This window comes from Eleginops maclovinus, chromosome 1, assembly GCF_036324505.1.
Source record: "Eleginops maclovinus isolate JMC-PN-2008 ecotype Puerto Natales chromosome 1, JC_Emac_rtc_rv5, whole genome shotgun sequence".
Classification (NCBI taxonomy): Eukaryota; Metazoa; Chordata; class Actinopteri; order Perciformes; family Eleginopidae; genus Eleginops; species Eleginops maclovinus.
In genome coordinates, this window is record NC_086349.1 from 12667971 (window position 1) to 12691280 (window position 23310).

At 43.3% G+C, this 23310-nt stretch overlaps 1 protein-coding gene across 9 annotated transcripts in view; it reads right to left on the reverse strand.

Moving 5' to 3' along the window:
* The window catches only part of casz1 (castor zinc finger 1), a 163044-nt gene that overhangs the window by 40074 nt on the left and 99660 nt on the right, over positions 1 to 23310 (reverse strand). For 6 of the 9 annotated variants that reach the window (XM_063880465.1, XM_063880440.1, XM_063880430.1 and 3 more), the window contains exon 1: positions 8119 to 8355. The exons of the other annotated variants lie outside the window; for them this stretch is intronic. In XM_063880465.1, the coding sequence (XP_063736535.1) occupies positions 8119 to 8197 (79 nt within the window). In that variant the 5' untranslated portion in view covers positions 8198 to 8355. Of the gene's footprint in view, positions 1 to 8118; positions 8356 to 23310 lie in introns of those variants that run through there. 9 annotated transcript variants of the gene reach the window in all.

Sequence of the window (23310 nt, forward strand, 5' to 3'; positions counted from 1 at the left end):
AACAGCCAACTTTCATTTAGTTTGCTGCTTAGGGTAATTCATGGGACACACAGCTAACTTGTTAAAATTGTACATCAAATCTGGACTCCCAGCTGGCACCGATGACGACTTAATTTCTAAGTGTTTGTGTTACGTGAGGCTAAAACTTTGACTTACAAAATACACAATAAAACACAGTCCCATGCTTCCACACACTGAAACAAGGGAAATTTATTCCTGCAGCTTTGTTTTGAAGCTCAGCTCCCATGTTCCCTTTCATGACACCAGGAGTGCAATTTGATAAGCCAAACGCCATGGTAAATGAGCAGACGACCCCTGTGTCCCTCCCTCATGGTCGCTGTGCTTGGTGCTGCAGCAAGGCAGTGTGGGTAGTACAGTGCAGAAGGGGCTCAGCGGTGCACCTCTCAAGGGCCCTTGAGCTAATATCTGTACAGATTAACTGCTTCAGTTGTATTTTGGTCACGGGGATCTCTCTTTGCCTTTGTAGCTTTTGGTAGGGAGAAGGGGAATGTGTGTGAGTGTGTGCTCATATGAGTGTAACTTACACACGTTTTTCTGTGGCGAAAGGAATGGCCTACTCACCTAAGAGGTCAGGAACCGCCAGACCGGTGTGTGTCACCCCATGTCATTATCTTTGAGGCCATATCTAATTTATCCAAATCTCGGGCTACACTGCTGAGTAAGTCATCCCGTCCTCTTATCATCACCTACCCCCTCTATCTCTCCACAGGACACACACACACACACACACACACACACACACACACACACACACACACACACACACACACACACACACACACACACACACACACACACACACACACACACACACACACACACACACACACACACACACAGTGTCAATCCTCCAGGGTAAACTCGGCACACGCCGCTCCATTAGTTATCAATTAAGTCTGGAAATCTCCACCTGGCTTACACACACAAAGATGAAGCAGGCACACGTACGTAACACCCCTTTAACAGGACGTTGAGGAGAGCCTTGTTAGACTGCTGGTGTTGGTGAGACAGTGTTTGTGTGTCCATGCGACTGGCACTTTTGTCCATGAGGTTAACCTTGATATGAGGCCCTGTCAGGCCAGATAATGTCAATCAATGACAAGCCCTCACAGATAAACCCTAATGTGAAGCCTAAAAAGCAAAGCTGTTTAGATCTTTAGACATGCCCCCATTCACCAGCATATGAGTTGCATTACAAGGAAATGAGCTGTGGCATTTCTTTAATAAGACTCTTAAGACATTTTGACAGCATATAAGGCACTCGGTCGTTACAAAAAATTAAATAAAGACCCCGCTGACAAAGCTTTCTCACACAAAGCAGTGTTCTGATGGGCAGATCCAAGCCCTGTTAAGTGGCGGAGAGGAATAGATGTGTAGGGGAAGAGGAAAAAGGAAAAAGAATGGTGGACCTTTTAGTTCTTTTTTCTGAAGCTCCCGGGGACTTCTTAATTGATTTCCAAGGTTACGTTTCAAACTTGTTTTTCAGATATGGGGGCCTTGTGAATGAGAGTGCGAGTCAATGTTTTTTCTAGCAATTTCCCTAAATTCGGCCTGGTTTGGAATGTTTGTATCAGATGTGGTTGACCTCCTCTCTCTTTCCCCCTTTTCTCTTTCCCTATCACTCTATCCTTGAAAAGAAAGAAGGAGGTGACATTAACACAAAAAAGCATGTATTTCCAGACAGGAAGCCTGCGCTGACAACATCGATCCCTGGCTCCCATTAAAACATTTGCTCTGCCTGACAGACTTTTCCTCTTTTGGACTTTATATGCGCTACAATGAATCACAGGTGCCTGTTAAAATGTCATTCTATGCAGGTTCCTTACCTGTCCAAAAATCACCCATTGCTTGCTCAAAATCACACTCTACACTTTCAATGTTGAATGTGTTCTTTTTATGTAGCACAATTAAAGTTTGATCAGTTTTCATTCTTTGTATGGCTAAGAGAGGAAGTGATGAGAAAGAGTCTTCCTGCTCCTGGGATTTGCATTTTTCAGACCCTGGGGCTGTGACTCGGAAGCCAGAACTTTAGTTTGTTATCTTTTTCTCTGATAAGCAGTGTGGAAGTGACAATAGGGTTGACATGATATATGAGATTTTATAGTTCATGTGTGTCCATGGGTGGTTTGGGGAGTCTGGGTATGTGCACAATACACAAACACATGATGAGTAGCTGTAACCAATATAAAGTGTGTGTGTGTGTGTGTGTTTGTGCCTGTAAACAGCAGGGCATGGTGCTCTGCTTCTACTCCTCTCTGTGTTGAGGCTGCAGGTCACGTCATTTTCTCTGAGACACTCACTTTGGAAAACACAATCTGACATTTCTACACACTCTGGAAAAACTGATCCACGGTGAGAACAAATACACCACTGTGTCAGTGACAGCTCTAAACAATGTGCTTTACCAAAAAGCTCAATGTGAACTGGAAGGCGGAACTAAACGTGGCAGTTTTCACCTAAAACAGGAACATTCTTGTTTCTGGGAGTTCAGTACAGAGAGGAATGCGCTATGACTGAATTTCAAGGTGTGATAAAACAACACTCACAATAAGGGGGAGAAAAAAAGTAAAATGACTGTGAAAAGATGAAACAAGCAAAGCTGCTTTACAGGAAAAAAGAATGCTGTCTATTTTGGGTCGCAGCATACAAAAGGAAGTGTTGCAAAGTTGACTCAAACAAATAAATTTGCTTTTGATAAAACCACAGCACTACTTTTGCATTCTACACCAAACCCACTTAGTTTCCTGCATCTTCATCTTCATGACTTGCCACATTTGTAAGAAGCCACTTGCTAAATTGTCAAGCACAAACAACTGGTTTTCAAACGGTGCAGTGTTTACGGCTTAAAATATAATCAAATTTGAAAAGTGACAGGTTAGAGAAAAGCCTCAGAAGTGAACATGGAGCGCTTATCTATTTGCACTGAATCCAGCTGCCCGTTTTACATTTCTCCAACATTAATATTCCTCTTATTATTATTTTAAAGTGAAAACGGATACTCCGTTGAAGTGCAAATCTGATGAATTACGGGAGCAGATTGCTGCTATTAATTATTAAAACCTATTTTATAAATATTCAGGTCTGTCATGCATCTAATAATGAACGCTTTAGAGGAGGTTACTTCCCGTGCGCATCCTAATGTGTCAGAAATATCACTTTTAATCACGCTCGTGTCAGCGAGTGCTGGGTTTGAACCTGCTGAAAAAAATCGACCAAATCAAGGAAACTCAGCTGGCCTACTACTGTGCTCATCACAGCTCATCCGTCCCTGCTGTTTTGAACGATCCAGGTTCTTCTCCTGCCCCGTCTAAAGAAGCAGTGAACACCTCTCGCCTCCCCTCTGCATTCTTACCGTGGTAATTTGAATGGAGAATAATGCATCGGCAGCACTCTACCCTTCTGGACACACCTAGTCCCAGCGCTACTGCTGCCATATGCTGCGTTGATACATATTCATAACACTTTCCCGTGTGTTGAGTGTTGGTGTGCAATGAGGCTTAAATGAGTGTCTCACAACTTCAAATGGAAAGAGGAAAAAAGAAAAGAAAAAGCCAGGCACAAAGAAAGTTGGACTGCTCTTCTCCTTTTTTCCGATCTTCTCTTTTCCTCGTCCCTCTTTTGCAAAGCAGACAATTTCGGTAGCTGATAGGCGATCCCAGTGCTTCCCGGAGGACGACCGGGAAGCTACCGAGTTTGAGGATTGTCTTCAAGGAGCTGTGAGAGGCGGCAACTGTCAACAAGGTTAGATAAACTGTGCTGTTAGTTGGGCCGTTCATCTTGGTTGGGGTGAGAGTCAATGGCAATACACCACGACCTCCATACAACCTCGTGAAATATACATATGCTGCACAGAGCATACACACAACCTGGTAGAGACACACACTGTGGAGCGCTCTAAGATTAACGCTGTCAGAGCTACAATGATACCCCTTCATTATCTGCACACGGGGCCTCCTTCGTGCTCTCGCTTGCCTCACTGTCCTCTCTACTGCTTCACTATGGAGGTAGTAATTACTAAAGCTAACATTTCTCGCTCTCTGTACCTCCAACTACCCTCCACTTCCCCATTATTTCTTTCTCCTTTAACCACACTTTCAATTGACTTGCCAGCCTGTTTGCCAACTGATGACACAGCTGAAGGTATGGTAGCACCAGTGAGACTCACTGTGCATGTGTGAAGACTGTATTACAAGATTATTTGGTACCCAGCTGATATATAATAAAGGAACACTGTGTTACCCCAGATTCAGATCAGTCCACTGGGTCAAACACTCATTGTGGTACAACAACAGAGGAATGCTTGATGTACACTGCAGTACGTGTTGTACTATACATTGTTGACATAACAGGCAAGGATCAGAGAGATGCTCCCTCTTGCATGGCATTTTTCATTACCAACATTGCTCTTATTCTTTGTCTTTCTTCTTCTACTCCCGATGGAACTATGGCTTTATCAAAGGTGATAGCTTGCTCAGGCGCATTTTCTGAAACGTCTTCTTCAGCCAGTCGTTTCCCTAGCCGCTTTCGGGTAAACGTCAGTCATAAAAACCAGGGAAGATTTGATTGTTAGATCAAAAAGAAAAGAAGGACAGCAAGGAGAGCTGGGAGTTGGGGAGAAAAAAAGGAATGATACCCTCCTCCCCCATCTGACACCAACGAGTGCTGAGGGTAATTCCTCCAAGCAGGGCCTGTGTTTTCAGACGCAAATACAACAAAACGTCGGGTGCTGCTGTGAGACATCAAAATGGGCGATTTTGACTTCAGAGGGTCTTCAGATGCTTGAGGAACTGAGAGAACAGAAGGTACCAGCAGGCTGTTAACAACCAATACGGGAACCACGCCAGAAAAACTGTCTCCTCCCAAAATGCCAATCGGCAGCAGATCAGTAAAAGGCTTCAACCATACTGGAATATCCCACCTGAGTACTTTCATTTGCTCAAAGTGAGATGGCATATTCGTTGATCAGCCGCTTTTTATTTCTTGTATCATTGAGATAACAAGCTAGAAAGTCAAAGAAATCCACCGAAAGGTGCCATAAAGGGAAAAGAAGAAGAAACTAAAAGCACACAAACATTTTAGGGAGACTGAGGGATCAACAGGTGCCTTGAAAGCAGGAATTGTACGTCCTCTGCCTTATAGAAAGATTTTCATCAACAAATCCAGTACTTTTTTTTTTTCAGAACTAAGTTGTGTTGTGACATGCCGAGAGGGACGTCCGCAATTTCCCCGGTGTTGTTCTCGCTCATTCTTGGAGCATTAGCCTCAATCCAAATAGCCTCAAGGAGATTAAGCTGGCTCATATTCAAATGCACATTTCTTCTAAAATCCACTCCACGAGTGGGCCAAGGAGTTCAGCGCAGGAGCGTGGTGAGACGGTAGTCAGAGAAGATTCTGTCATGTATAAATCAGTTAAGAGGAGGAAAAGAGACAGAGCAAGAGTAAGAGAGAGAGGCTGAGGTAAAAGACAAACAAGTGTTGGCTCTGCTATATGAGTTTAGTTAGCTAGAGAGTTAGTGCATGAGTTATGGGTAGCGAAGGGCTGAGGGACGCTGTATTTATGAGGGGACTGAGTGAGTGTTAAATCCCTGGTAAGAAATAAAGTCGTCCCTGAGCGAACAGGGGAAACATTTCACTCAGTCTAAGAGGTGCCTTGAAAAAAAATGAAAGCCATCCCTCTTCCAGGGGAAGCAGTATTCCGTATTCCCTAAAATTGCTTTATTCCTTAAAAATGCTATAGATCACATCCAAGTGGATTCAATCTAATATTTGAATAGAGAGGAGGATTCTCCGTGTACATAATATCAGGGGAGTTTACGAGCCAAGGAAAGGGAAAGAATCTGATTCTTCTAAAATTGCATGCAGATTTTCTAAGGGATCTTTGGCTAAGGAGTGCTGCCAAAACACACATTGCACTTGTTGCAGTGCAAGGGTTCATCCAAGAAAAGTTTTTCCACTGAGGTTTACCCAGGAAACAGACGTTTTTTCAGTAAAAATATTCACATTTTGCTTAGAGAATTAAATCTCAATATATATATATATATCTATCTTTACATCTAAATGTATATATATTTTTCATTTGCCATCTTGAAGGAAGTCAAACAAAAAAAACAAAGAAAGGCAATGGAAACGAAAAAGCTTCACATTACACTTTGTGAACATCTTACTCTAACTCAGACCTCTCTCCAAACCCAGCCGAGGTAATAACAATTATTACTTAAAAAGGCTATATTTTTGCATTAACTTAAAAGGCTATATCTTTTTCTTCCCCTCCAGCCGTGTGCGGCCTCACTTACCCTAAGTATCTTCATAAATCACCAGTTACTGTTAACATGTAATCCACAATTCAGTCATCAATCTCCTACCAGGTCAGAGTGAAAACAGAGGGGGAAATGTCTGCTTAGTAAAATGTCTCTCTCGTGAATGCTGCTACCACCACCCACCACTCCAACACACACACACCAACAATATGCACTAAGAGCGGTAGCGTACACACACACACCAGTTAAATAACAAACACACGCGCCCGGCACACAGCAACCAGAGCAGTCTTATGGGACACGTGAGTGGTTGCCAGATCGCCACGGTAACGCAAGCCAAATTCAATTCTGACTTCACCTTTCACTCGGGAAAGCCGGTTCCATTTGTTAAAAAAACAAACAAACTAAAGCGTGAAGTTAGAGCCGGCCAACTTCTGCTTTTTTTTCTGTGGGCCTCGACAAGAATTATCAGGCCCAGGCTGTGGCAGCAGGCTGTCTGAGAGACAGACACCCACAGGGCAGCATGTAAATCTGTGTTTATGTTCACAGACACAGTATTTATTTAACCAAAAGGAGAAAATCTAATTGTACACAAGGAGGATTATTGCTCTCAGAACTGTGTTTCCACGAGGGAGAAAAGGACTCCTTAGCCTCTCTTCTTCAGACACAGTTTATATCAGCAGAGTGGAAAATCCCTCCGATGACAAACCTCTCCATCACATCTGTAACTAAACAGCCGAATCAATTTCAACCAAGACCGCAAATTAACTCATCTCGCAATGCAAAACATCTGCATAAAGCATTAGAACGAAGGGATTTGAGGTGCTTTTTAATCATTTCTATTTTTAGTCTTAGGAATTTTTTTTGCCTGGTGTAATATCAAAAGTGTGGAAATGTAAACTATGAACAAAAAAGCTTGAAACTGCTTTAAAATAAAGTTTTTAGATCTCTCACCTAAATTAAAAAGGAAAACCACAATTTAAATTAAATTAAATTATCTTACATTCAAAAGGATATTTTAAAAGAACATAAGTTTAAAAAAGTTATCAAAAGTAAACTTTTAAATACTTTTAATGAATGGGCAAGTGTAGATTATATTATTGGAAACAATAATTATATTTAAATATGTTTATATGAATACATTATTACGTAATACCTTAAAACATGCTACATCTTAGTGTATAAGCTGCTCAAGGGGGAGCATTGCTAATGTATAAAAATAATCATATTTCAAAAGCAGATCATCATTTATTTAAAAATATGTATCTGTTAAGTAACGCGCTACTGCAAATGTCAAATACATATAAAATATTTTCCTTTGAAATTAACTTGAGTGAAAATAAAAAGTGGATTAAAATAGAAAGCAAAACTAGACCTTAAAACTGCACAGTGCAGTATTTAAATGTACTTTCCAACTTTGAATGTCATAAATGTAACTGAATTATCAATACAAAAGCAGAAGTGTGAATAGTATAAAAAGTCAACAAAACTTTTGAGGAAGCAACACAGCATTAAAATTAATTAAACACATCACTGACATCCACTGCACTATAGGCGCAAATGTGCATCTGTAATTAAAAACTGCCAATTCTTTCCAAAAAGACAAACAATACACCTGCTCTCAGCCTCTCTCTCTCTCTCTCTCTCTCTCTCTCTCTCTAGCACACTGACACCACCCACAACATCACTACACATGCGTGCCTGACTTGTGCCAACTGCAACTAGTAGCAGACCCGTTCACCTCGAGGTAGCACTTAACTCCAGTGTGTGTGTGAGGGGGGAGAGAGGGAGAGAGGGAGAAAGAGAGAGAGAGGACGAGGAAGGTGTGTGTGAGACTTACCTGGCAGCAGACCGCCCTCTGCGCTCTGTCTCACCTCTCCCTCCTGCCCTGGAAGAATTCTCTCCACAAAGCAAGGCATTTTCTCTCAACTGCTCTCTGCCAAGCCTCTGCTCTCTCTCTCTCCCCCTCTCCTTCTGTCTCTCTCCCTCCCTCTCTCATTCTCACTCCTTTCCTTTTTCCCACTCTGTCCTCCTCTCTCACTGTCTATCTCTCCTCCCCTCCTTACCCTCCCCTTCTCTCTTCACCCCCCCCCCCCCTTTCCCTCCTTCTCCGAGCACAGATGTCGAGGCTGTGCGAGTTTACCCACTTTACCAGTAGGGGTCCTTCATCGCCCTTCTCCACCCCACAGCCACATGGGGAAACACACACACACACACACACACACACACACACACACACACACACACACACACACACACACACACACACACACACACACACACACACACACACACACACATCAGGAAGGGAGAGCCACTTAACGGGCGCCCTCCTGTCACTGCTACAATGAGAGCCCTGTGCCATGCAGCAAGGCTGTATGAGCTGTCTGTGTGTGTGTGAGAGGAGGGGAGAGAGAGAGAGAGAGAGAGAGAGAGACAGGTGTGAAGTGGGTGGTGTGCACATGGAGCTGGCCCTCGGCCCTTTCCAGCCCTGTTCGGCTAGTCTCGGTCCTGGCTCCTGGCCCCTGAATGTAGTACAGTAGTGGCTCTCACACACACACACACACACACACACACACACACACACACACACACACACACACACACACACACACACACACACACACACACACACACACACACACACACACACACACACACACACACAGATTGACTTACAGTGGGTCTCCGAGAGGGAGATTGTGGGCATACACACTTTGACTCATACACACCATGGACACAACACACACACACACACACACACACACACACACACACACACACACACACACACACACACACACACACACACACACACACACACACACACACACACACACACAGTACAACTGCTGCTGTTTGCTACTACTGCTGTTGACAGTGATAACATGTGCTTTGTGTCCTATGTGTGTGTCAGTGTGAATGTGCATGCCCACAAATACACATATTCATACACAAACACACACACTGGATGCCTATCGGCTCTCGTGTTTCAAGTCTCCATTCTATCAGTTTTTTCTTTTTATTTAAAAAAAGGAACAGTCTTCATTGACACTGGGATGTTAGATTTGAAGGCTCTTAGCAAGTGTACAGTGGGGAATTTCTAGTTTCTCTCCTACTTGTGGGGCACTTTTCACATTGCAATATCAATACTGGAGAATATTAGCTGTCCTGCTGAAGAATGTCAGATCTCTGATTGCCTTTGAAAAAAGGCAGATTCCCCTGAGTAAAAGAAAGAAAATATCTATCAGACTCTATACAAGCCTTTTATGATCTTCAGTGTAAAAACAGTGTGTTAACAATGGACGAAAGGCTGAAAATGCTTTAAAATCAAGGTAGAAAAGGAAAAAAGGTACATAAAAGAGTACACTCTGTACACCTAATTATGTATTAAGTAACAAACTAATTCTGGCAAAGAAGAAGGACTAAGATTAACACTGTGTGGAACTTGAACCCACATTTTTATCAAATATTGCCCAACTTTTATGAGCGATTCTGATCAGGATCCTGTGCTATTAAAATAAAAGAAGTGTAATTATCAGGGCAAGTTTTATGTAAGGACTTGTTTTTCCATTTATTGCTGCCTGGAACAGGATAAGGGTATCTGCACTAAAGACGTGACATCCTGGACCTGCTGTTTGTATCATTTGAACAAAGGGTGGATCACCTTTATTTGAGTCAAACAAAGCCTTCTAATGACACAAAAAATGGTAGTCACTATCAGACAAGACTCCAACGCCCAAGCAGACTGCCTTTAAAACGTTGACAAAGAGTAATAAAGAAAATAGGATGTTAATAGAGCAGGACACGGATGTTGAATAAAGCCACTAGAAAGTGTACATACCTAAAGTTGTGATAAGCTAATGAGGGAAACGGAGCCATGCTTTTGGTTGACTCTTATCACTGTTTGCATCAGTAGCAAATCTCCCTTGACAGCAAAACTGAAATCAAATAAAGGTTTTTAGGCAGATGAAGGAAAGTCATTTGTATTTACAGGAAATAAGAATGATGCACTCGATCATTATTCCCTTGCTGTGCTAACTAAAACGCAGCCCCTTTATTAGATGTTGGAGGAGCAGCACAAGGACAAGTAAAACATACCTTAAATAGACTACAAATGAAGTCACTTAACACCCACTCGCTCCCCTCGCCACCCCCTGCTCTGTCTGTCTTCAACTGAAAAAGCCTGTGTTTGACTATCTCCCTCACAGGTTCATAGTTGTCTTTTGCTTTTTAAACAGGCACCTCGCCTGTCACAGCGCAGGAACGGGAGCATTCCCCTTAAATGGCTCCTTTTGACAACTGATCTGTAAATACAGCCGGATCTGCAACTTCCCCCTTTCTCTCGCTGCTTCTCTTCTTTGCGCTCCCTCCCTCTCCCTAAACTCTTGCCAGACCCGCACACATACAACATGAAGGTCTGCATTTAACCCCTCCAACGCACACACACACACACAACAGTACACACACATTCACCCCCACATCTCCCTCCCAACTTCCCCAACTCCATTCCCCCTGCCTCTATAAAAACACAAATATGCCATAACTCAGGCCGTGCTGCCACATAGCCTCCATCTTGCCCTGTACTGGGGAGGGGGAAGGCCTCTCAGGAAGGTCACCAACAAATGGTTTTCCGATTCACTGCCCCTGAAATAATTTTGTGTATTAAAACCTGAATCTGCACTTTCTGGCCTGAAAGCTTTTCTAATTATTCCGGTGTCCTTGGGACAGACACAGATCCTTCACACGCCAGGGGAAACAAGCTATAGAGCAACCACTACAGCCACAAACACCCCTCCACCTCCCTCCCTCCCTCTCTCTATCCCTCCATCTCCCCACCTCCTCTCTCCTCTGCTCTGCTCTCCTCTCCCCGCTTTACAGCCGCCCCCTCCCCAATCTGTTTTCAAAGCGTGTCTGTCCTTTATTAAATTGTTTTCTTTTCCACATTATCAGTTGCCATGGAGACCTCATCTCTCGGATTATTTGAATTTCATTATATCTATTGATTTGGGAGCATTTCATCTTTTTTATTGTTTTTCTGTCAATTTTCGAAACGAATAACCATCTAATTTGCGTCAGCGCTGATTACGTTCGTCCCTCAATAGAGGTCGGCAGCTGCGCCGGGGAAACAAATCAATGGAAAAACATCATAAAACTCGAAAGTACAATCAACCAGGATATGGGTGACATTCCGTGGTTGCTGAAACGAAGTCATCAAAAAATATATACTTTTTTTCCCCTGCGCCTCTGCATGTATGGGGGAGCAGTGAGGAGGACACATATGTGTCTGGGCAGATATATTACTATATTTCAGCAGATAATATAGTATGGTAAATTTCCATACTGAAAACAGCCCCTCCCTGCCTGACTGAAACAAAAAAAAAAATGCTTACTGTATCTAAATAATTTATGCAATTTTAGCATTTATATATAAATTTTTTAATAAGCTGCTTGGAGCAAAGTGGCCATTAACAAAACACACAGCTGTCCAATGGGCTAAGCCCAGCAGATCAATTGCGCTTTTTTATGACATGATAAAATGCTTTTAAAGCAATTTACACAAATATGGAAAAAATGACTTCATGGGCTTCATTTATTCATAAGGACGTGTATTAGGAAAAAAAGTATTACAAAAGCCAGACAGGAGAGATCGTCCCGGTCCTAACTGGAACGGACTTGCTGCCCTCTCCACAAGGACATAAAGTTTCATTACTGATGCACACAGTCAAAGGCAATTTAGCAAACACAGTGTGCAAAAGAAAACATCAGCATATTGCAAGTGTTCCTGTATTAGGCAGACCTTGCATGTTGTTTTCCAATTTTGATTCATTTTTGTGGGGGCAGGGTGTGGGGGTGATGGATTTTTTTCCTCCCCCTGCCCAGTGTCACCCTGACCCAAAGCCAAGGGGAGGTAGCCTCAGTGACAGGGACGTGTGCTTTCTGGCCTGCGAAACCGGGCCAAGCTGTGTGCCAGACAATGGGCCATGCAGCAGGACAAATGTGCACACACCTTCAGCTGTACAGTGATAAACACCCCGCACTCATTCTGCGAGAAAACAGGCCCACAAATATTTCAGTGGATCTGATCATTTAGCATCTTAGTGCAGGCGCACACACATTATGCACAGGGGGTATGGATGGCGGGGGGGGGGGGTACAGGCAAGGCCATTTGGAGGCTAATCTTATTTCAAAGCATCCCCTCTTCATGTGCCGACTATGTGCCTGAGCCGCTGTACGAAACACGGCTGCTGGTGCTGAAGGCCCCATGTTTGCAACACATGTCAACATTTGACAAAGCATTACTTTCCCTCCCTACAATATTCTGCTGCTCAGGCCTCTGAAATGAGGGCGCTAACAAATTAGCTTTTTATGTTTATTTGTGTGTGGGTGTGTCAGAGGGGGGGGGAAAGGGAGATCTCATTCTCTATGGCAGCAGTTCTCAACTCGAGAGAGAGTGAGAAAGAAAAAGAGAGACAAAGAGAGGTAGAAAGAGAACGAAAGAAAGGCTGCATGTTTGGGAGTCACGATTCTTCTCCTGATTGCCCTGGCTGTCTCAGTTGTACAAAACATGACCCTCCCCTCCCTCAGCCACGACAAAAACACCGGCGACTGGATAAACACTATTTTATGCAGTGACTAGATGAATCGTCAGACAGTAATTACAGTCTTCCTCTTGGGCCATCAAAACTCTACTGTACAGGCTCTTTCTTTGACACCAAACTGAAGTTACAAATACAAAACTGCAGGTGTGTGACATGCTTGTCACTGCCTCTCCCAAATAAATATAAATATCAGACCCTGTGACAACAGTGAATTGCTCTCTGACGCTCTCAGCGATGTGTTAATAATCTGTGGCTGAAAGAGGACTTGTTGTGTGGACTGTCGGTGTTATCGTGTGCAGTCAAACGTTGCCGAGGCTGGCTTTGTAGAGAAAGTTTGGTGATTTTTCTGCTACCCTAGCAGTTTGGGCTTTCCTCTCCTCGATGTAATAAAAATAACACGGTTGCGTCCCAAACTAAACATTCCCACACAGAGGTCTGCTAGGTCTCTGACACCAACAGGCCCAGCAGAGACAACTCAGCGCTGACGCCTGTTTAAAAGATCTAAACTTGATGTGCTGATAAATCTGCTCAGCAAAGTTAATGTGTTCATTTGGTGTTGACACATTTCATTTTCAGAAATGCAGATCAGTCCTACTTCTGTTGGGTATGAGAGCAGTGAAACATGCTCACACACTCTTTCTATTACTCCTATTCATCCGGTCAGGCCTTGCCCAGAACGCGGTGCAGTAAACCATGCTGTCAATGTCCGAGTTCTAAAAAGCACAATTACAGAAGACCTCGACTGAATAATTTAAAGAGCATAATTATTGACCTCTATCCGAATTCCTCTGAAAGGTACATTAAGATATAGAAAAGCTCTGGAAGTGGAAGTGGAACTGAGGAGAAGAGAGGGAGTGTGTCTCTCCAGGCCTCCCTAATGCACTCTCCTGCTGTACTCTAACTTCCTGTGGACCCCTAATGCGCCCGCTGCTCGCTGGTCTGATGAAGACCATGGTTAATGAGGCCCCTGTTTCTGAAATGAAGTATCTCAGAAACCATCAACATGCATTACTCTCAAGCCGACACCCCCCGCCAAACCACACAAATATACACAAACATCCCCCCCATGTCCCAGACCAACACACACTCGTATGTTAGTGCCACCACAGGTCCTGGCAGGCTGGACCAGTCTGGGGGAAGGGTCTAAGAGGGGAGTAAAACCGCACGAGAGGGTGTGTTTTTTTCTATTCTTTTGGAGGTGGGGGTGTTTGAGGGTTAACTGTCCCTCAGGGGGCTATCAGTGAACGGGGCAGCCGTCACTGCTGGTGTCCCTGGTTCTCAATTGACAACCAGACTCTGACAGATTAGCAGCTAGTCAAGACAGCCCAGGACACAATTAAAGTAATCACTTTTCTCAAATGTGTCTGTATGTATGTGACTGTGAGTGCGCTGGATTTAAATAAGGCATTACAAGAGTATGTATGTCAGGGTCTGTAAATGTGCGTGTGTGCTTTGGGGGGGTCGTTGAGCGCTGGCAGCAGGCTTGGGGGAGGATACAGGGAGATGAGGCCTTTTTAATTAAAAGAAAATATTTGTGTTTGCATACTATCGTGGTAGGAACCTGGGACAATTCCTGGAATTCAGGTTGTTTAATAGCTCGCTCTTTAAAGTGATTTGGGTTATTTCAGATCCTCTTTGCATACATGCATTTTTAAAATTTCAATTAGGCTATACATTTTTATAAGTAAGACTGGAGTGCTTTATGTTCTGGCTATTTATATACTTTTTGTTTTATTTGCTTATATAAATGACTACATTATTCTCTTTGAACCAATTCAAAGAAAACATTCCTTTAATATGGACTGTATTTATCAACATAACTGTGCTGCTGCCTCTGCTGTATTTTCAACCAGGAAGGATAGAGGGCACTGAAATAATTAGGCGACTTTTCAACATCCTGAATGCCAAGGACAGGTGGATTAAAGTATTAAAACAATCGCATTTCAGTCTTGAAATAGTCTTGCGCACGACTCAGCACCATGCGCATCCGTTCAAGTTCAGCTGCCAGCTCCATAACACCACAAGAGAGGGACAGGAAAAAAAAGCCCAATCCCATTAGCTACGTACATGCATCTCAGCAGACCTGCTGGAAATGTGAGCAAATCTCAGGGATGATTATCCCCCAAAGCTCTCAAATGATAATACATAATCGAACAGGACAGAAGGCTTCTTTAAAGGCACAACAGCTAGCACTAATTTGTGTTTCCCTAATTGTATTAAAATTGGGTTCTTTTGAAATGGAACCCTAAAGTCCTGAAGATGGTTCTCCGTACATTAAGAGAAGGAAATTATTTAAGACCAAGGTTAAGGCTTGAAATCACATTTGACTTTATTTACAGTGCAAAATTAATAAGAAGGCAAAGTGGTTGGTAGTGTTTGTTCACTCGAACATTTGGTTGAGTGATCTTTAATTTAATCAGGAGTGTTTAACACAACTCTGTGCCTTGACAATGAGAGACTAGGGATAAAAATTAAATAAAATTGCATTGACAAAAAGAGCTTGATCTTCTGCCAAAAGCAGCCTTAAGTAGTTGTGCTTAGCATTAAACAACAGTCACTTTTTTACTAATGTGAATGTGGGGTTAAGGACACTTGTTCAATTATTTTAAAAACTCCATTAGTGATCTCATTACTATCTTGGGGGATTTTATCTTATCAGAGGCAGAACCACTTTCTTTAAAGATAGCAGATTTATTTCATCAGCGTCAACTGGCCAGCGCTAAACCGAAGAGAGCTTATGTAGAGTCCTTGATCCAAAAAAAAGATAAGATGTGTTTTGTAAATCACGGAGAAAAAAGTTCTATTCCTAGAAAATAAGTCATTCAGTTCCATGTAACTAATGTGTAGTTATATATTGTAGATAGGTTACACGAGCACTGAAAAGACTCTTTTCTTACAATAGACAATAATTAAGGTGAGCGCCTCGATGAAATCTAAGCCTCTTAGCCCACCTCCTGCCATCTGTGGCTCCAATATTAGAGCTCAGGGAGGTTCACTCTTTCGCCTTCTGGAAGGAACAGGGAAGAAATAAGTGCCGTCGATACTACGAGTCAGACTAACACGGTCAACCTGCTTTAACAGCTGCGTTGTGGAGGGTGGAGGTGGAATGAACCGTCGTTGACAGAAAACAAACAGGAAGCTGAAAAAAATAGAGAGAGAGAAAGAGAGTGCCCTTCAGTCTCCCCCAGTAAAGACGCTCTTAACCAGGTCTGACAGCTGACAGCTCCTTGGCAATTGGGGTCAGTTAAAGGAAAAGTAGCTCAAGTTTTGTTGAGGCTTTGGCTTCAGAGATGTTCAGGAGCCACTGCCCACCACAGCATCAAAGGGGATTATAGGGACAGGGCCATCTGTTGCCAGAATAAGCGTGAGCCCTTTTATGTCTCTGCCTGTATGTTTGTGTGTGTGTGTGTGTGTGTGTGTGTGTGTGTGTGTGTGTGTGTGTGTGTGTGTGTGTGTGTGTGTGTGTGTGTGTGTGTGTGTGTGTGTGTGTGTGTGTGTGTGATAGACAGCAAGAGAGAAAGACACAGAATCCTTCATGTCTCTGTACTTTTAGCATAAAGGGCAGCAGAGGAGAGGGGTGCAGCCTACACAAGGGCAGACAACTGCGTTTAATCTGTGCTGGGGGCACTAAAGGTTAAAATCAGGGAGAGCGTCACTATCAAATTGTGAAATCTCTTTAAGATAAACATGCAAGTCAAGTATGACGCTAAAGCAGGTTGAGTCTTTACAATCAGTGCCAATGTGAGGATTCATTAATTGTATTAAAACAGGATCCTACTCTACTCCTGAGTTGTCTGTCGTTTGTCATGCAGGCAAAAGAGAACTTGTTTTTTTGTTATGGGTTTATTGGAACACAAAGCCTACCACGTCCCCTCTTAACCTTACTAATTTGTTTTGGGTCCCGTTCCTGGCCTCTGCCTGGGAATGTTTTCTCCTCAATAGTCTGCTACCTTTTAGCTGAGCCGCCCAGTGCTTGACCTACTGTCGACACTTATTTTCAGCTCTCTAATTGTCGTTTAATCACATGTCAACCTGTCACTTAAAGACCCTTTTTTTTTAAAGGGAAACATTTGCATATGTTGTAAAACTAATTCCTATCAAAAGCTCCAGTGGCTGTTAAAGCGGGCAGTCTCTGTCTCTCTTTTTTTTACTTTCACACACATGTAGACACAGTTAAGCAGAGAATCACACACACACACACACACACACACACACACACACACACACACACACACACACACACACAGCGAAGTCTACTCCATCTCACCTTAACAGACAAAAACACACATAGGAAGACGCCATACCTGATTTTCTCGATTCAGGCGGTTTTATCACATTTGTTAACAGTGGGTGGTGACACATAACGTGTTAGAATAGGGACAGCGACAAGACTGATTCTGAGCGCATGTACTCGTGCGAGCCAAAGCGAAGGTGACAGTGAATGTATAGTGTTGTAAAAGAATCAATTAGAGTTAATAATGTATCACTCTTGCGAATGTTACATTCATTTGTTCACACTTAGATAAAGCTACTGCAAAATAGGTTGAGCCGGGTTTGCCAGGCAAACTACACTACATTTACATTATCACCCTTATACATCGAGGAGCCATGTTCCACTTGAGTGGTGGCGGCGGAGTAGAGGGGGGGCAGAGAATCATGTTTTTCAGGCCCAAGGAAGGCCAGTCCTCAGGAGATCTCCCCCTCTAATTACAGAGCGGGGGAAAGAAAGCTCTTTGTTCCACCTTTTATTACATTAATTGATAAAACGGAGCTCGGGTGGAGCCGACTTATGGGGGGGGAACTAGGAGGGGGATAGGGCTGGGGGTGAATTGAGGGGGATCGTTTGGGCAGATGAAGGTGGATGAGAGGCTTTGGAGCTGAGGCCCTATTTTCAGAGGACTCCTAATCCTGTTAGGGGCCCCGTTGGTGGTGCACTGCTTTCCCACAGGCCCCGGCGGCTGCAGTGTTGAGGGGGAGAGTGGTGGCGGCAGGGGCAGACGATGGTGTGGTGGGTGAGAGTCCCCGCAGCGTTGTCTGGGCCCGGGCCTTAATTAACTGTCTCTTCAGGGGATACTGAGGGCCACACTGCGACCCTATGTCCCGAACACCAGAAAGCACTAAGAAGCTTTAAGAGGTAGTGGCATCTCACCCACTGTGGAATCATGAGAAGCCCCGTGGATCTTGAATATGGACCCCATACAGCTCAGAGCCATATACTGTAGATGTCACAGGACCCTTTTTTTCACAGTTATTCAATTATAAGCTAAAAAATTTAAGTTTGGAAGAAGGAGAATTATTCCTGAAATCAGCATTCACTTTTAACAAATTTAGCTGTTAAAAACTGAAAAGGGACAATAAGTTCCTATTTGTTCAGGATTGGCCAATCTTATTTGTCAGTGGTTAAGTAGCTGTAACAGGCTTTGTCATGGCTGTAATCTGCTTCTGCTCGTTTAGGCTACCTGCAGACAACAGAGTCTGAGAAGTGCCGGTACAGTGGCCAAACGGAGTCTTGAATATGTTACAGAGGCAATTAAGCATGTTGGTATGTGTACACGCACACAACAGTGTCAGAGGTGCTAAGCCGGGCCAAACACGCCTCATTGAAATGTCCGTCTTAAAGCCACCCAAGTTCCTCATCTCCCCCGCCCTTCGACAACCAAGATGCTTCAAGACTGTCAAAAGCATTTTCCACAAAGCTGAGGAGAGGGCAAGGGGGAAAAAAAGGACCTGCCACTGTCACATGCATAGTTGCGCGTGCACACACACACTTGCAAGGCTGTCAGGTAAATTAGATCTGAAAGCTGACAATTTCTGACCATATTTCCTTGATTATTTCGAACAAATGCACACCAGCCGCTCTAAGGAGATTAAAGTGACATAAAAGTCCCGAGTGGGAGGAGGGAGGGCAGAGAATCCAGGTCACCCCCATTTGTCCCCCTGCCTGACAGCAGCTATATCGCTATCCAATCCAATAAAAGTCCCCCCCCTGCTTTTGCTTTAATTAATTTTACAGCTAGCTTGCTTAATTACTTTCAATCAAAATCCTCTTGCCATCACAAAATTAGAAATGGTTCAACTCCATTAGTCTAAATTCTTCATTTACATACACAAAGACTGTCAGCTCTTGCTAAGCAAACGGCCTCCTGCTTGATGAGATTGTTTTTTTTCACACACTATCACTCTCTCTCTCTCGCTCGCTCACACACACACACACACACACACACACACACACACACACACACACACACACACACACACACACACACACACACACACACACACACACACACACACACACACACACACACACACACACACACACACACACGACTGTGGTGTTAATTTTTTTGAAAGGAGAAAAGTAGCATAAAATTATTTGATCCTTTTACTTAAGACATTCTCTGCCTAATCAGGGTTCAGGTAAGCTGTGGGGCACATAACCCAAGGTAATGGAGAGTTGAGTGCGCGTCTACAACTGTCAAAATTGATTACGTCCACACGTCTGTGTAAAAAGAAAATTGCTCGACCTTAAACAATGCAGCACATAATATATGCTGCACATAGAGGATAAACAGAATTAGTAAGGCAGTGGCCGAGATCATGTAAATTAAGCTAACTAGTTCTTCCTCAGGATTAGCTATTATTTCTAAAGTAATAGACAAGCTGCAGATTAGCGGGTGACACACAGTGGCCTATAAATCTGGCTCCTTTGTGGATGGGTGTCACTAGTCCTGACTAGACTGTAGAGCCTAGCGATGCACTACTGCCGATCGGCTGCTGTGAGCAACGGGATTTTTCAGAGGGTTGAGGGCCCAGGCCCTGCCGTCTGATCACTTCAACTTGGCACACAGGCAGCCTCTCCTTCACACACACTGCCTAAGGCCTACACATCATCAAGAATTAAGGACATGCAGATAGGGTTTGTGCACTGACCAAAGTGAAAACCCAGGCACACAAGCACATCACCACATGTGCGTGCACATACACTTCACACACACTACCAGTGTCATAATTAGGTCCCGAGATGAGGGCATTAAACTGGTATAATGCACTCACTGCTGCAGCACACTACTGCAAAATATATCGATACTAACCCCTACACGCTCATTAGTGACACCCTTGTATTGCTTTATTTCCCCATTCACATGCATGCTACTCAGCAGGCCCAAAGAACAACCACACAACACAAAAGCCTTTGATCTGCTGTGTTCAGATCATCTTACAGCCACTGTCCTTTTTTGGAGTTGTTGGGGAAAAATATGTAAGAAAGGAAGAGTTAAGGGTGATTTGTAGAATTTCAAGTCTGCTAACACCTAAAATTATTATGTTGTCATTTTAAATGATAAAATAATGTCAAACATGCAAGTGTTTGTGCAGGGCTAGGAAAAAAAAGGCCATCCCTTGGTCGCAGGGCCAAATACAACGCAGGTCTGACCTGGCCCCTTTACCCTGTGCCTGCAATCACCGGTTTCTCTTGCCCTCCTTAACCAGTCCCCATTAACACTGTTAATTATCCAAATCCATCATTCTTGGGGTAAATGAAGACTGCCTCTTTAATTCAATTTAATAGGATCATTTTCCAACTCACGTTCATTTTAGCCCCAGCTGCCCGCCCACTAGTCCCCCACTGTGTCTCCCCCCACTGTGTCTTGACTCCCTTGGCTGTATCTTCTATGGTCTGGCTCTCTCCTATTGGTGGAAGGAGAGGGTGATGATGGCAGCGATGGGCTGACACACTGTTGATCTTCCATGTCTTGTCTTGGCTCGGCTGGTGGTGAGCAGCAGTTCTGAGTTCCCAGTCTGCTGTGCACACTGCCTGCCTGCCCTACACACACACACACACACACACACACACACACACACACACACACACACACACACACACACACACACACACACACACACACACACACACACACACACACACACACACACACACACACACACACACACACACACACACACACACACACACACACACACACACAACCAGCCCTGCTCACCGGGGCTTAGCTAATCCTGTCACATCAGGCAACGTTGGCTGACTTGAGGCCTTTAGCAACAACCCCCCTGCCCTACCACCTCCATGCACCTCCACAACACTCCTTCACTGACTCCTCTTACTCACTCACTTTTTCTCTCTCTGACTCTTTTGTTCATTCCACAAGGTCATGGGTGGCCGACTGCATCACGCGAGTGCTTAGGTGGGACAGCTGACAAATCCCTGTTTGTTCCAGCCGCGATAATAGACCTTATCTTATAGCTAACACTGTAAAATTACATAAATACATTAAATTAAAGAATCACAATGGCAGATTTTCTGCTACTCACCAACTTGTTAATGCAAAGTTGCATTTGAGTCTGCATGTGACCATATATAAAAACAATTAATGTACTTTTTTTAAAAGTAAAGAACTTTAAAGGACATTTTAATGATGACCGTTACTGTAAGAGAGCGGCTTTCTGTCTCTATGTTGTGATGGCACATCACCAATATGTGTTTATAAAATATACAGGTGTCATATTTTATTTTCTTGCCTGTTGTGTGTCATAGTGGTATCAGTATCGAAACACAATTTCCATGCAACATTGCCTGGCTGTGGAAACTGGACACCCTTGCCCTTTAATCTGACTTTCTATCTATAAAAGTAGAGCTATATCAAGACTCAATACGGCTGTCCTTTATATGCCTTCATAGTTTCCTTACAGATATCTTTCCATGCCAAGGTCTGTGAGTTTTTTTATTAACAGTTTAAATACAATTAAAAAATTACAGGAAAAAAAAAAGATATATTTCTAAAATGTCACAGTGCAAAGTACTGTGACACAATGCTGTCCTTTAAACTCTCTCAGGAATGTGTTAAATATTGGCTTCCCTTATCCCATTATGCAGTGTGAGGATAAATTTGCCCCCATTTCCACATTACACCCCCACCCATCCCCCGCGACTAAACACACTTGAATCCCCACAAACACATGCACACCCAAACGCACAGAGCATTCCCTTACAATTTTTCCCAGACTTTCATTGTTCAGTCATTTCAGACTCCGGGAGAGTTTCAAATGATTTTAGCCATGATTTAATTTGGTTTGTTAAAGGGTGATGTCAGCACAATGGGAGACGAGCCTCTAAATCCACTACATTCACCCAAAATGCCCAGATGAGATAATCATTGGTGACGTCTACGAAAACACTTATTATATTTGCCCATCGCCTGGCTGAAGCTGTTAAAACTCATCAGCGTTATTCTCATTTTTTTTCTCTGGGAAAGTGAAAAAAATTAGCTCAATTTATAGTCAAAACTGTCAGCCCTTTTAAAGAGACAGTGCAACATTGTTGTGGCTGTGGAAAGAGTTTATAAATGGAAAAAGACAGGGCAGAGGGCTATCGGGTGACTATTCAATACTCATTTTGTTTGCACCCAATACTAATTAAATAAAACACGCACAACTTTTTAATTGGTTTCACAGAGATCAACAGTTTCAAGGAAGTGGAACAACTATGGTATCTACTACAGTTACATACATTGTTCATTTGTTAGTACTAATAACAACCTATTCTTAGATGGTAGAAACTGTGAATGAGTACTGCTTGTCCTTTAACTCGTCCACACAATTTGAAAGGGCTTTGGGCTGACAAGGCAGCAGAGGAGATAAGAAATGGATCAACGTGAGCCTTTCTCATAGCTTAATTTATTTTAAATCCAAGCCCTATTTACACACTGCACACCGGCAGTCCTTGTCAGCTCCAACTAGCATTGAGATATTTAAAACCATTAATGCTGTACAGAAGCAGCCTGAGCATGTATGACACAAGCTGTCGCTGTGTGAAACAAAGCCAGATCTCTGACTGCCACAGCTTCCACTGTTGAACACAGCACGGCTACAAAATTGGTACCAACGCAGTCAGACGCTGCAATAATGACAACTGCCAAACATTTTTGAATCCCTGGATAAGAGCGAATGCATACGCCAGATTTAGTGCATCATTAGAGAGGGGGCGAGCCCAATAGAGGCAGAGGTCAGAATATGAAAAACAAGGGCTATACGCCTCCCGACAGGATATCATCATGGATCAACAGAGGTAGCCATGTTGACCCACACAGTTATTAAAGAGGCTAATCTGTTCAACATGTCAATGTTAGCACTTTTAGCTGCGATTAATAAAAGAAGACCCCGAGAGTGCTGCGTGTGCTTTTTCAGTGCCCCAGGTTGTTTTCATTTGGTTTGTATTTTTAGTGGTTTTCGCTGTTTGGTTATTCAACAGTCCCCTTTTCTCCCATTAGCATAAACACTGTAAATTATTAACTTTGTTAAAAGAATAATAATCGGCCCAGAGTCCTCAGCACTGTAGTGGCTTTGTGTGTTTTTCCATTTCTGCCACTGGCAAAGAGGAAGTATGGCATTGCAGATATAATTACAGCAAATGT